Below are 15,494 nucleotides of genomic sequence, written 5' to 3'. Positions count from 1 at the left end.
TTACCTTCCTGGGTGTTTTTTATCTGTGGGGCTTCTCATGATTCCTACGGTGTTTCAGCCCAGCCACCATAGTCCAAAGGTCTCCAACTTTTTTCCTAAGGGGGTTCCACCAAGAGATACCTCCCATAATGGATGTTTTCCACCCCTGGTGTTTACTGGCAAGAAAAATATTGCAAAAATATTCCYAACTCTGTTCAAAGTCTGGATTGAAGCATTCAGAACTGGTGTCCTCATTTGAAAATAACCCTCACAGCAGCAGGTAAAGCAATATGTAATAACAGAACAGCAGCATGACCTTACTATTTTTGTTCTGATTATTGTGCTCCTTGTTATTCTCCACTCAGTGTCCCTTCCCTGTATCCTCTTCCTCTCTATTCATTACTCTTTCCTGTGAAGGTCTTTAARGAAAGACTAAATCAACATAAGTAGATCCTGCCTTGGAGCAAAGGGTAAAGCAGGTCACCTTCTAAATGAAGCCTCATTTTGCAATCCTTGCAAAGATTAATTAAAATAAAAAGGTAGAAACGCAGTTAATTTTACTTCACATGCAATATTATTGTATAGTTTCACAAAGGTCTCTCATGTATTGGAAAGCTAACATCTATATGATGTCTCCTGTCATTGAGAAAGACACTTGCAAAATAGCGTTGGTGGGTTTCAGTTACTTCTCTGATTTAAAGTCATGCACTGTAGGACTTACTTCRTACTACTACTAGCAGACTTAGTGTGATTGGGAAAGTTCCTACTGCCAGGTGAAACCTGGACCAAGTCCATCAACATGCAGCCCTAGAATTCTTTCAACACAGCTGCTCCTGTTTGGACAACATCAGCTTGAGGTGATGTATGGCCGACCGCGGCCAAGACAACAAGGCCACCTGACAGCAGCAGGCATAGGAAAACCTCTGATTCAGGCAATGTGGTGTGGCCTCTGCAGCTCACCTCAGAGGCYCAAACCTCAAATGGAGAGTCATCATGAGCTTTCTACTCTACATGAGATGCACAACTTTCATGGAGATTTAGAGCAAGGAAAGTGATAACATGCACGGCTGATCAGACAGATCCCTACTGAAGTGAGAAACACAGAACTGCAGCCAGCTTTTCTCTTTGGTATTAGACTGCTTTTCCCTTTTGCTGTTGGTTGTTAGTCACATCATTCAGGGCAGTGTTCTGCCAGCAGACCCTTAAGATTCTGGACTGCTTCCATTGCTAATCTGGTACAAGAGGATCTATAGATGATATCTGTGCAGCTATTGCATGGTATCACTCAATTCAAAGCCTCAGTACCAGGATAAAAACAGGCCTAGAAACTTCTGAATCATCCTGAATGCTTTGTAGTTATTTTGTCCAACACGGAGGTAAAGAGCTACCCTATTTACCCAGTTAGCTATTATTGAAAATTCCATCTACCTTGGTAAGCAGATAAAAGGTGTGCATCTATTCCTTCCAAGACACTGCCTTATAATTTTGGAGCATCCATGTGATTTTTTTTTCCCCAAAAGTCATGTAAATACAACTGGGGACAAGAATTTGGCAGCATGCATAGTACAGCTCATGTGGTGGAGGCTGGGTAGCAAATTAACAACACAAACAAATGGTCTGGATAAAATTAAGCCTGTGAACATCACCATGCCAAACCACAACTGGATTTTGAGAGTGTCCAAGAGAACTAAATTGTTTACAGTTGGGTCTTGCTTGGACACTTGCAGTTGGGAATTCCTGTGCCAATTGCAAAACAGTGTATGGAAGACCATTTAGAGCCCTTTCCATCTTAGCCAATGACAAGATAATTTGCATTTCTTTCATAAAGCAGGGGACACAACTGATATTCATTTATTGCAGTAAAAGGCTCACAGAGCTGATCTGCAGTCAGCATGGACAATCAAACTGTTTGTGTACTTACCTTACCAGAATCAAACTCCTATCCTTTTTAGCTCATTAGTTACTTTAACAAAGAAATCTAGAGTGGCTAGTAAATATAACGTATAGTTGACGCAGTCTGCCAATCATTCCATTAAGCTAAAAAGATTGATATGTTTAACATTCAATGAGGGCTATTTCTTAGATGAACAGGGAGAGCAGAAATAATAAGATGCTCACCTTGTTAGCCAAGGATTAGATCCAAGCAGTATATATTTAATTAGACTTTAAAGAGCTTATTTCAATATTAGGAGATGCAGTTCTTCTCTGTTCTTGCTGCCTCAATATAATTGTTTCAGTAAGTGTTCTGCTTATCAAGAGAAGGGTGTTTTATAATATTGTGAATATTTGCTTTTGTTTATATTTAGATTAAGAAGAAAAAGTTGACTCAAAGCTTTTGTAGAGGTCATCTAATCTGTTTGTTTGAGAAGATCTATCCTCCCACGACTMTATTCAGCACTATAAGGGAATACTTTGCTGATGACAGTCTTCCTTTGCAGTGTTATTTCATCCCTGACCACTCTGGAAGCAACATCTTCTGTTATGAAAATTTAAGAATTACACCAGAAATAAGTGTGCTGTTTGCATAGACAGCCTCCTTGGACTACTACATATCACAAGACCTAGGATTCAAGACATTTACAATGAGCATCAGTGAGGACGACGTGGAGAAATTTCTGGATGGCAACCCTGCTTTTGCGAAGCAGTACTTTGAAAAGAAGGTGAAAACAGAGTCCTGGGATGGCAATGAAAGTGACATCCTTTTTGAGTTGATCCAAGATATGCAAGAAAGCATCAACATGGAGAAAGTTGTTTTCAAGACCTTGAGAAGAATCAGGTCTCTTATTCATGCCGACCGCTGCAGCCTTTTCATGTACAGGCAGAGAAATGGCACACCTGAACTGGCTACAAGGCTTTTCAACATCCAGGAGGGAAGCACTCTTGAGGAATGCCTCGTCTCCCCTGACTGTGAGATTGTCTATCCGCTGGACATAGGCGTTGTGGGCTACGTTGCTCAGACCAAGAAAACCGTGAACATCAAGGATGTCAGTGAGGTAGGTTTACCATTTATCCACTTGGTAGAGGAAARGCTCACATGCTTATTCCTACAGAGAGGGTCAGGAGAACACAGGGCATCTTGGTGCTTGTTCCAATATCTTGCAGTGCATGAGCTCCCTGATAGGAAACTGACTCACCACTAGTCGATCTGTTAGCTGTTTCCGGTTTTCATTTATAGAGTGCAGGGAAGATAAACATGTTGAATGATACTAGATATTAATGCCTAACGAACATGTGCAGTGTCACACCTTAACTGAGTCAGTATAAAAAGAAAGTCTTCTCCAGTGTGGCAGAGAAGAGACAACCAGGTGCTTACTGCAGATAGATATGTTCTGGATGTGCATTGAATTTTCCACACATTTATATTCCATGCGAATGTAAAGAGAGAGAAAGCCAGAAAGCGTCTATAAAGAGTTCTCCACTACGAATCACATTTGAAAATGTTTACTATCTGATGCAACCTAGGCCAAGGACCTTCAGTGGCATTTTCATTAACAAAAGAGAGACGACTTTAGAGCAGGTGGGTTGACTGCAACCTGTGTATGGGTGATCTTTGTCRGAAGCAGCAAGAGATAAACGTTGGCCAAAAAATCCCTCTCAGCTAACACTGCAACTGCAATGAGGAGGGATCCAAGGAGTTTTAATGTTATATTCTTATGTCTTCATGAGAATATTTTAGTCAGGTTTAATCATATAAATCTGAATGGCAGCAATCACAGTCCACTTGTTCTAATCACAGTTATAAAACTAAAATCCATGTGACCCARATATGGTATTTGGGATTACTTGATCTATTGTTTGCTTGCTACAAAGATACCATCTGTTTATGCATCCACTCGATGCTCAGCATCAGCATATTCAAATGCTTCAGCAAGACCATTCTTGTCCTACAGGCAGCATTCTAGGACTTTGGTTTGATTTTGCGACAATTCTTTTGCAAAGAATGCATCAAAAGATAGTTTAAAAAATTTAGAATTTTTGTTCAAATATTTCACCCAAGATACTGAAGAATTTCAGAGCTGTGAGCCTAGTTCTGTACCCTAGCTCTAGTGCTTTCAGACTTAGCTACAAATACGGCAATTCCTTTGAAAGCCTCCACATCTAAAGCTTGGTTTTCCCCAGGTAGCAGGAAGAGCAGTAGTGGGGCTGAGGTATGGGAAGAAGGTACCTTAGAGAGTGATTATTCAAATGTCCGTGCTCAGGGCTTAGTATTTTTCACCTCAAAAAGAAGGAATTGTACCTAAGAAGTTATTTGGCTAAGCAGGGAGAAGATCTGGGATCAGCAAGACCATCTCTGTTCTCAGTGGGTGAAGGGGTGTCAAGAGGAACCTGCCCAGCTGAGGTGATTGGGATGTCTGCTCTCCCCATGCTATCCTTCCCTGCCTCATTTTCCTCTATTGTGGAGGGACAGTGACATTCATACAAGGAAAAAACACCTTTGTGTTGCTGCTGCAGCACAACCAAGTGTTTTCCTGGTAGTTTGGATGGAGATTCCCCATGAGCAGGGCTCCCTGGAGAGCAGCCCAAAGCTGTAATGATGCTATCTGTGCATTGCAACCCTGGCCAACACACWCTAGAGATGTAAGCACATGGGTCACTTGCAGGGGCTGGGAGAGACTGCCACCAGCCCCATGCTGCCTGGGTCAACCTTTGAGATAGGCAGCCTGCTATCCCACTCATAAAGGCCCAGTGTGGCCAAAGTTTGGGCTAAGATCACCACCACTTTTCTCTCCCTAAGAATAGCCATAACCTACTGGCATGCCCAGCAGCMAAGGTGAGTTTCCCCCTCTTCAGGCTTGATTTTTTTCAGCAGGACTCTGAGAGCAAGGCCATTGCTCCTCTTTGCATGAAGGAGAAGGGGAGAAAACCCTCTAGCACTTTTCCTGTAAGACAAAGGTTCATGCTGCTCCTACCAACTTGGGGAGGAATCCTCAGGAGGATATATTTTAAGAGAACTGAGGAATAGACAACTCTGTGGAGCCTGCAGGCTGGCAGCAGCTTCAGCATCTGGGCAGAAGCATGAGAGGATTAAGGTGAGGGAACAGTACAGTGATTGTACCAAAATGCATAGGTTTATAAACTGCGGCCACAGAACGTACCATGGTAACTGACTGTACCCACTTCAGAATGTTAATTTGAAGCTGGATAAGGGGATGTTGGAGGAATGTGGAGAATGGCAGTGATCCGTTACTCAGAAATTCTGGAAATGATTTGTGGAGAGACTACTCGTTCTGACAGGGTTTGRTATATTAAAGCTTAGGATTTGCAAGGTCTTCCCAATAATTGAGAAAGCTCCCATATATTGCAGTCATAAGAAATCACAGATAGTTCTCCCAATACTATGTTTATTGCTTCTACCTTGTCTAATTTTCTGCTAATTCACCTCTCTTCCCCAGTCATATTTTTAAGCCAATTTTTTTTTAAGCAGCTTGTACTCAGAGGTCTGTGGCTCATTTTTAAAACTGCAGATACTGTGGACAGTGCTTAATTTGGAATTTCTTTTTTAAACAGTGTGCCCAATTCAGTCCATTTGTTGATAARCTCACGGACTACACCACGAAAAGCATCCTTGCAACACCCATCTTGAATGGCAAAGATCTAGTTGCTGTCATTTTGGCTGTTAATAAGCTGAATGGTCCATTCTTCACTAACTCTGATGAAACAGTAAGTGGTCAGTAGTTCAGTTTCTATCATGCAGTTGTCCCTTTTGCCATGTAACACAGACTCTTCTACACTAGAGATGTTTGTATTAGTGAGGCTCTGTTGGTGCTAATTTCCCTACAGGGGACTCACCCTGYGAAAGAAGATGCTTGTAATGAGGATGTTTATCTCTGAAATCTACTTTGCAGTGGGATAAACCTTACCTTAGACCACTGCAAAGCAAAGCTTTCTTTCAGGGAATTACCATGATATTGCTAATGTTGTGAAATCCAGTACACAGGAGACTGCTGCTGCACTTGACTCAACCTCGTTGTTTGCCTTTTCAGCTTTTCCTGAAGTACCTGAATTTTGCTTCCTTAAACTTGAAAATTTATCACTTGAGTTATCTTCACAATTGCGAGACTCGAAGAGGCCAGGTAAGACTACAAATGCAGATTGAGCTATATGTCAGAATCAAAAGAGTACATGCTTCTGATTTCAAAGATGCAGYTTATCTGCTTCTATATGCCTGAAGAGCAGAAAGAAACTGGTATCCCTCTGCTACCTTGGGATACAGCTCCAGCCTCTCTTAGTGCTACTATTGGCATAGTAGCTTCTGCTCAGGACTTGGATTATGAAATTATGGTTTCCATTCATCTCCATGCACTGGGGTGAAAGGAAACCATGCAATTACTTTCTGGCAGCAGATAACTTGGCTGTCATTTAAGTAAGATATGTAACCTAATCTATGCTTTATGGCAGCCGTGCTCTTGTCTCCAGTAAGGGTTCATGTAGGGGAAAAATGTTTCAGGAAAATGGATGCAGGCCGAAAGTTTACCTGATGAAATTTATTTAGACAAGCACTTACTGATTGGTTATGTTATGCTCTTTGTTTCTTTGTTTTAGTAACCATGAAAATGTGAATAATAAACAGTTAAATGGGTGGAAGGTCTAATGGTTCCTGCAGGGTGCTCTGATCTGGGATCTGCAGAGTCTTGTGTTCATATATTGTTGCTGTGCCAGCAAGTCCCACAGAAAGGAAGGAAAAGCAAAAATCAAATGCAAAACACACTGCCAGCTCTATCAATAACTCAAGTGGCAGAGATCTGGCCACGCAGATCTATTTGAGAGTTAATGAAGTTCATTGTGTTAGACTTAAAAGTACCTAAATACGGAGTGAGGAAATTACGTCCTCTAAGGTGGTCTAGCATTTTAATGTTGCAAAGTCAGCTGCAAAGCCTGGAGGATCCTGTAAGTAATGTGACTTGTGCAAAGACGATTGAGTTTGCTTGTGCTTATAACCTCTAAGAATCCTTTTAGACTTTTAACATGCTTCACCCAACTTTACATCATTCTGTGAATGGGCTGTTCTTGCAGTCTCTCTTTCAGTCCTTCTTGCTGAAATTCTGGCTTCTGGCCTTACTTACAGCACACTACAGAACTCTGAAAGTAAACTATTGTTCATTTTTGCAAGTTTGTGTGGCTGATGCCTGCACAAGACAGCTGTGCTAAGACTTTGAGGGAGGTTATAATTCAGACATTTTCAAGTCCAACCTCAGTACTTTGCAACCCTAGTGTTAGCTATTTTTGGATGCATTTTTTTTACTTATACGTATAAAATATGAATGAGGCAATCTCTTTATTGGGACTAGTATATTTTGTACGGCGTTTATAAGGTATATTTTTACACAGCACTTACCTATGACCTCTCTTTTTTGAAGTATTTCCTTCCATAGTATTAAAGCAGGAATAAGTAATGCTTTGAGGTTCTCCAGCATGGAGTACTTTTGCAATTTTCAGGAACTGTAGTATAGAAGAACAACTACCTCTTTGTTATTCCAAATATGCTTAGGAAGTCCAGCTTCCCCAGAGAGGCTGTTCTCACATTACATTCTCATCCTGCAGGTGCTGTTGTGGTCTGCTAATAAGGTTTTTGAGGAACTGACAGATATAGAGAGGCAGTTCCACAAGGCTTTTTACACAGTGAGAGCATATCTGAACTGTGACAGATACTCAGTAGGTCTTCTGGACATGACTAAGCAGAAGGTAAGCATGTTATAGCATGTATCCCATACTAACACAGCACATATTTCTACATGGTTGCTTGCTACCGAGGGGCAATTTCAGGAGACAGGTTTTATTTGGGCAGCCAAAGAGCAAGTCAGTTTTAAGTCATTATCCCTGTTTCTGTTTGCCATTTTTTTCTTCCGTTGTACAAAATGAAGAACCTGGGAATGAAGAGAAGAGGGGGRGAGGAAGGAAATTATCTCCAAATGGCACTGCCTATGGAGCCAGGGGTGGGAAGATGAAGGAGGAACAGCTGCATCTGACTGTTAAACAATTGTGGTCAAAGCCTGGAAGGCAAACCTAGCCTCTGGAAGTCTGCAGGTGGCACAGTTATAGTGAGGTATCTAAAACTCCCAGCAGCAAAGCAGCCACCTTCCTCAAGGAATATRCATTCCTTGAGGAATATTGCATTCATATGCATATTATCCAGATTTTTAAGTGAAGTTTGGGAACATGAAGAAGCAAACAGAGAGAAATTAAGTTATTTTGGTGACCCTGATTTGGACCCCACCATATGTGTTATTTCCATAGGAGCTCTGCTTTATTCTATGGTCAGGTTGGAGTGTGACTATCATTTTATCTAATCTCTACTGCATCTTCAGAACTCTTACAGCCCCATCTCGTTAAGAGATATATTAAAAGAAGATCATCTGTACTCTGAAGCTTGTGAAGCTGATCTGTGTTGATCAGCATGATAGTGTGGCCTAACAAAAAAAATTCTTTCTCTTTAGCAAACTAGCATGTCCTATAGCCATGTTCTGGAAAACTGGGAACATACAAAATGTTGAAACAGAYACTTGTTATGTGAATACAGTCCATACTGTTCACTGAATGAAATGGAAGTCCTTCAGATAAAGAAGTATATGATCAACTGCAGCCTTATAATGCAGCTGATGCTTGATAATAATGATCTAACTATATTGTTTAGTGCCTTGTGTAYAGAATATAAAATGCAGCATGATAGAGCAGACATTACTTTGARTTTTGAGACAGAATGCACTTTTTGACACCAAAAATACTGCTTTTATTTTAAAAACAGGAGTTTTTTGATCTGTGGCCAGTCCTGCTGGGAGAAGTTCCCCCCTACTCAGGGCCTCGCACCCCTGATGGCAGAGTAAGCAGCAACCAAATTTCTTACACTCCCTCCTGTCCACCTGCATTCTCTCACCACTGATTCTAACATTACTCCTCTTCTTCTTCTTCTTCTTCTTCTTTTTCTTTTTTCTTTTTTTCTTTTTTTTCCTTTTTTTTTGTAGGAAATAGTCTTTTACAAAGTTATTGATTACATATTGCATGGAAAAGAAGACATTAAAGTCATTCCGTAAGTACCTAGCCTGCTGCTATTGTTTCTGAATAATRTGTAACGATAGAGTGTAGTCAGAGCAAAGGTCCTGCGTGATTTAAAAGACATTYATGAAGAAATTTTCAACAGTGCAATAGAAGACTGAACAAGAAAGCCATAATAYAGTTGGTACTTTGAATTAAAATTCCTGTAGGATGAATATTATTGCTAGTACAGTGGGATCCTGGCTTAGTCATGCTCCAAGACTCATTGCAACAAGCCGTTCTATATGCAGAAATGAGCTGCTTTGATTACCTGCAAATTCATTTTTCTTCTTGATGCCCTGGTGCATTGCCCCTCACAGGTGCCTTCACCACTTCAGCAGGTTCCACCCTGGGTCCCCATGCATTCAGGCACCATTCTCACTGCCCAGCCCCTTACTTCTCATGAAAAGTCATTTCAAGGTCATTTCTGCCTCTCTGATCATCTGCAAGCTTCCTCACTCCTCTCTTTGCCTCTGGTCACAAACCTAGTCTCAAGGATGTTTTTGATCTTTCCTCCTCTCTTGATCCTATATTGAGACTCCTTCTTTCTGAAAACCATCCCCTTTTCTTACCACTGAATTTTTCCAAGAAGCCTTGGGCACTGTTGGGACCTGATCTTTGTGTCAACTTCCTCTGCAACCTACCATCTTCTCTGATGGTTTACCTCTCCAAGCTATGGCCTTGATAAGATGTCTCTCTCTGCTCTCTCTTCACTGCCTCCTTCACAAAAGGGAGAAAGGAAAAGCAGCTGGCTGCAGTTGCAATGACTACTCTTCATTTCTTCTTCTCCYCTCTCACAGCTCCCATCTGTGTGCACTTGCACCATGAGCACCCTCCCTCCGCACTTGCACTTCCCACTGTGCATTCACTTACCTGAATGAAAAATCTGACATAGCAAAAGTTCTGCTCAGCTCTGGTCACAACACTTTGCATCTTGGATATCCAGCTTCATCTCTCCAGAAGTCCCTCATTATTTTGGTAAAGCAATATTCAAAAGTTCAGCAGACACTTCTGGCCAGTCACTTTCCTTTGCCTTTCTGTGCATTGAAGGCTGGAAATATGACCTGCACTTCCAGCGACATCTTTTTCTTCGAGTGATATACCTGCTAGACTATGACATTTTATGAGTTATACTTTATTGAATCCTCAAAGGAAAAGTATTTACTTACGTGAATAATTTTTGCTTTCATACTTAAGTCCTTTGAAAATAACAAGACTGCTTGATGACTGAAAATGAAACATGTAAATGTGGGTTGTGCAATGGGTCAGATACATTTCAGCTCCATGATCAACATTGTTCTTACAATAAATGTACATTTACATGTATTGTTCTTACAATAAATGCATTTGCTTTCATTCAGAAATCCTACCTCAGATCACTGGGCACTTGTTACTGGACTACCAACATAYGTGGCTGAAAGTGGCTTTGTAAGTACTTAACTTAGGCTTCATTAGGGGTTTCTGAAAAAAGGAGCTATGTTGATGCTATTTTTCATCATTTCTGTTTTTTATTTTGTTATTTAAACTTCTCAATGCTCACCTTGTAAAACACAATTTGTTTGTGATCTCCTAGATCTGCAACATTATGAATGCTGCTGCAGATGAGATGTTTAACTTTCAGGTACTGTAAAAACTTCCAGTGCCCTCAGGGATTCTACTTAGCTTATAAAAGTGTAGTTTAGAGCTGGTGTTAGTCACAGAATATGTCTTTAACTTGTAGTGGTGAGATAAAACAATGCGGATGTGTTTAGAAAACATATTAAGTACATGGTGTCTTTCTGCTTGCTGTTGCTTCAAGGAAGGTCCTCTAGATGAATCAGGATGGACTGTCAAAAATGTTCTTTCCATGCCCATAGTCAACAAAAAGGAAGAAATTGTTGGTGTTGTCACATTTTATAACAGAAAAGACGGCAAACCTTTTGATGAACAAGACGAGACTCTCATGGAGGTATAGTTCCCTGCTGGGTCTGGGAGCAGTTCTTATAGTTGAGAGGGATCACTTTTGCTCATTCTACACCTACAAAGCACACTCCAGTGTTTTGCAGCTAGCTACATTTCTTTGTTCCTTATGTAGGTATTATGCAGCAGCCTGAAAGCTACTAAGTAAGTGAAATTGTTGGTTCTTTCAGCTTTGAAAACCTGTGTTTACATCTTTTAGTTTTGGCATTCTTCACTCAGATACCTAACCATAAGCAGCTGCAATGTACTAATATGACCGTTTTGACTTATGARTAGATACATTACAGCTGACTCGCAGAGACTGGACAAATCACTCAAAAAATTAGACAAAACCAATGTAAGATAAATCCTATTGAATCTACCAGCAACAGCTGTAATAAAARCCCCTGTTACTGAGAAATCTGTGCTAGTTTCAATCCAATATAGACTTTCAGCTCTTGGCATCTCTTATCAACCTGAGCATTTCCTGAAATAAACCTTTGTTAGCAAACAAAATTTAAATTGCCTATTGAACAACAAACAAGTCGTGAGCAAACACCGAGTGTCAATAAATATATGTGAAAGGTAACCAGACCATATTGCTCTCCCTTGGAGATGCATAGGGTTCTCAACCAGCTTTCACAGTTCTGACACCAGGCTTTCCACAGGCACAGAATATTACACTAAACACTTGTAACAACACCAAAACAGCTTTCCACATGCTGTACTAGACCCAGGGTCCTTGGAATGCCTGAGTACTGATACTCTTGAGACCTATGCAGATTCATCATCTGAAGAGCTGGTGAGAGCACACACGTGATTGCATATTACTAGAGCTGTGGCCAGAGTAGAGTTTGTTTCTCTAAAAATATATCATGTAGTGTTATCTTTCTGTGTCTTTAAGACATACATGCTTTGGCTATTTCACTGCTTTCTTCTTGTTCCCTCTACTAGTCCTTGACACAGTTTCTGGGCTGGTCTGTACTCAACACTGATACCTATGATAAGATGAACAAGCTGGAGAACCGGAAGGACATTGCTCAGGATATGGTGCTCTACCATGTGAAATGTGACAAAGATGAAATCCAGGAAATTCTGGTACTCTCTCATAGCTTGTAGCATACTTCTGCAGTGTACTGAAGTATGGACTGGTGAACACTGAACTGCAGTTATGCCTGGGAACATAGTACATCTCATCCCACAGAAATGCTTCAGTCCCACTGGAGCACTTCAAATTTTTGTAGGAGGGACCCTATTCTTCCCTGTCTCACTTGGTGCCCAATCTTGAAGCTTTGTTTCACCTTGGAGCTGCTCAGGCTCAGACAGGTGTCTGATAAGAACAAATTCCACTGCACAGGTCCCTTACTGACAGAATTTCTTTTTTCTATCCCTCGTTCTGCTTTCCTTCCCCCCTTTGTTACTTACTGGCTGCAGCCACCTTGGTCTTCTCTGACTTCAGAAATGTAGCCACCTCTAAGATATGAAGGCGGCATCCAGGGAGGCAATTACTCTTTACTGCAGCTACATGATGGCAGAACAAGTCTTAAGGCTGATTGTGGTGTCCCCTCCATCTTGGCACACTGCACTGTCCCCTTTCTATTTTCCTTAGCAAAGCCTGCTCTGGAGGTGAGCTCAGACAGATGTTGCCTAAGGCTACACTGTAAGGGGTAACAGGGAACTCATTTACCCTCCAAAAACTCCTCAATACAGGGGATGTGGAGTTACAGAACCCTTCTGAGAACTGTGTCTAGGGGAATTTTTCCAGTGGAAGAAAAAAATGACCTAAATCAATAAGACCAATCAAATATGGCATACTCCTAAAACCATCCTGAGGGAGAACACTTTTACAAGGTAGAAGTAGTTGAATGATCAGAAACAGAAGGTCTGGAAAGAAAGCACATGACAGAATATGAGAACTTCCTCAGATGTGTTCATCCTAGAATGCCCCAAAGCTGCAGTTCGGAATCATACGGGATTTGGTAATTAGTTTAACATGACCATGCTCTTTGTAGCCAACAAGAGAAAAGCTGGGGAAGGAGCCAGATGAGTGCGAGGAAGAGGAGCTTGCAAGAATACTGGTAAGAGTAATACACTACTGGAACTATTAACCATGGTAGAGAAATACCTGGCTAGAGATGAGAGGGAAGAGTTATGCTGGTACACCRGTACACATCAACGGAGCATCTCAGGATCTGTGAGTAATAAAGGCAAAGCCTGCCCTCACCTCCTCCGCTGGGTAGGTGTGAGGTTATTACCAATAGGTATCAGAAAATGCCTTCCCAAGCTTCTGGGAAGCACCTGCTTGTACCTCTGTACCACAAGGGAATGAATCAGGCAACTGGACTTGCCGTGCATTTTATTCTTTAGAACAAAAAAGGAGCATTGTAAGGTTTCCCCGGTAAGACTTGTCAGGTTTGGATGTATGATATATGATTTCAGTACATTTCTACTCTAGCATTAGACTCTTTTTGATAATATACAATCAAATATCAAATAATATATCAAAAATATACATATCAAAATAAATCAACAAGAAAACTGCTTACCAAAAAGCAAGAAATTTCTTTTTCAAAAGACTCCCTCCCTGTTCCCCCATTGACAAAGTGGAAGAAAGCTGCATTTCAGTTTATTTAAGTATTATATTCTAGAAGGGAAGGTTTCTAGCAACATCAGACTGGTATAATTTTATTAAGCAAAACCTATTCCTGGGGGGTGGCATAAATAGCACAACAACAACTTATTCTACTCCTTTTACAGAAAGAAGAACTCCCAGGACCCACCAAATTCGAAATCTATGAATTCAGGTTCTCTGATTTTGACTGCACTGAGCTTGAGCTGGTGAAGTGTGGCATTCAGATGTATTATGAACTTGGCGTAGTGAAAAAGTTCCAGATCCCACAGGAGGTAAGAGCTGGCAATACCCGGGGACTCACACCTTGTCATGTCAGCGATGTGTGTGCCACACATCTCGCTGAGTGGCAGAGGTCCAGGTTCATTCGGGCTGGGTGGAGGAGAGGACTGCATGTCCTCAGCCCCACTACAGCCCCATGGGATGAGCTCGGTTAGGTGTGCTGCAGGACACTTTGGCAAAACAGTGCTGTCCCATCAGTCTGCTCAATTCCTCCTATAAACAAGGATTTTCTAGAAAACCCTTAACAGAACAGCCCTGAGTGTGGGGAACTCCTGCCAGTCCTCGGTTGCTCAGGAGAATGCAGCTGGCCTGTACTCCTCCGTACTGTGGTGGAAAGCACAATGCATCTATACGGTTACAGGCACAGGTTTGTCATCCGCCCTACACGCGAAGGACTGCACCACGCAAAATTTGCTTACTCTTGCTCTAGTACCATTAACAGCAGCAGTGTAGCAGCATGGTTTTCATGCGGACCACTGAGCAGCACATAGGGCATATGTTTCATTTTCTGTGGTAGATACCCTGCAGCACAAATGGACCATGCCTTCATCTGGTGCAGGTTGTATATAAATCCTGACTGCTAGTGGCATCACCCTTGGGAATAAACATCCCAAAGGAAAAGGTTGAAGGTCCCTGATTCACAAGTTCAAGGCCTTTTGCCACAGTTCATGCCTCTGCAGGATGTGGGAAACTCACATTTTGGCATCTGTGCTGCTCAGCAAAGGATTTTTCAGTACATGTGAAGTCTATTTCCATCTAGTGGGATCTGCAGGCAACTGCATGAAGAGCTTTAGCCAGATATGCTTCCCTGTGGAAAGGTAGGCAGGAAAGGCAGAAGGAAGTTAAGAGCATTGAACAGAAAGTATTTTTGCACTTTGTATTTACAACATGAGTCACTGTAAAAAGCTTTCAAACAATCTATTCTGAAATAATTAATTCGTGATCACACTCCAGATGTAAAAACAGGACATTCTTTGCTACCACTGAAATAAAAAAGATCTAAAAAAATGTGTACTCATCCATGATTTATTTGCTCTCTAATGAAGAAAACCTCAGTAGTTACAGAAGCGAATGCATCTGAGGAAATACAATGCAGAGAAAAAAACTTTTTTGTTCAATGCTGCTTGTTACTATCAATTAGGTGTTAAAATATATTCCATCTCTCTTAGGTGTTATAATATATTCCATCTCTCTAGATCTATGGAGCCAGTTCTCTTTTGAAATAAGAATCTGTATTATTAAATCACAATATATAGGAAAGACAAGCCTCACTAACGACAACATAGTGAAACACAAAAATGTAATTCTGTGATTCTGTGAATAAGTTCACAAACACTACAATGAAATCCCTTTCCCTCTAGACCTTGCTATTTCTCAGCATTTTCCAGTAAACATCTCTGATTTTCTTTTTCTTAAAAATAGACACAGAAAGATATAAGAAAGCAGAAAGGTGTATTTTAAAACATTCTGCTTTACCAACCCATTATGTTTTACTATAGYAGAATGTGAAGGAATCCTCTTTTCTAAAAAGCTAGTATGAAGTAAGAGACAAAAGTAGGAGAGGCTGTTTTTTTCCCTTCTGCAGCTTTAGGCTCTTTCCTGATTACCAGTGACAGCTAGTTATTGACATAGTACA

The 15,494-nt window shown here is 41.0% G+C and overlaps 1 protein-coding gene across 1 annotated transcript in view; it reads left to right on the top strand.

Annotated features, from left to right (window-relative positions):
- The window catches only part of PDE6B (phosphodiesterase 6B), a 28,216-nt gene that overhangs the window by 2,928 nt on the left and 9,794 nt on the right, over positions 1-15,494 (top strand). The window contains exons 2-13 of the mRNA XM_085317486.1: positions 2,418-2,972; positions 5,488-5,640; positions 5,964-6,053; positions 7,522-7,662; positions 8,723-8,797; positions 8,940-9,004; positions 10,371-10,437; positions 10,583-10,630; positions 10,808-10,957; positions 11,902-12,045; positions 12,960-13,025; positions 13,705-13,851. Coding sequence (XP_085173612.1) covers positions 2,562-2,972; positions 5,488-5,640; positions 5,964-6,053; positions 7,522-7,662; positions 8,723-8,797; positions 8,940-9,004; positions 10,371-10,437; positions 10,583-10,630; positions 10,808-10,957; positions 11,902-12,045; positions 12,960-13,025; positions 13,705-13,851 — 1,557 coding nt within the window. The 5' untranslated portion in view covers positions 2,418-2,561. The remainder of the gene's footprint in view (positions 1-2,417; positions 2,973-5,487; positions 5,641-5,963; positions 6,054-7,521; positions 7,663-8,722; positions 8,798-8,939; positions 9,005-10,370; positions 10,438-10,582; positions 10,631-10,807; positions 10,958-11,901; positions 12,046-12,959; positions 13,026-13,704; positions 13,852-15,494) is intronic.

This window comes from Rhea americana, unplaced genomic scaffold (genome assembly GCF_003343005.1).
Source record: "Rhea americana isolate MKP2758 unplaced genomic scaffold, rheAme1 scaffold_115, whole genome shotgun sequence".
Lineage (NCBI taxonomy): Eukaryota > Metazoa > Chordata > Aves > Rheiformes > Rheidae > Rhea > Rhea americana.
The sequence above is the reverse complement of the archived record's forward strand: the minus strand, read 5'-3'. Positions and strand labels throughout refer to the sequence as shown.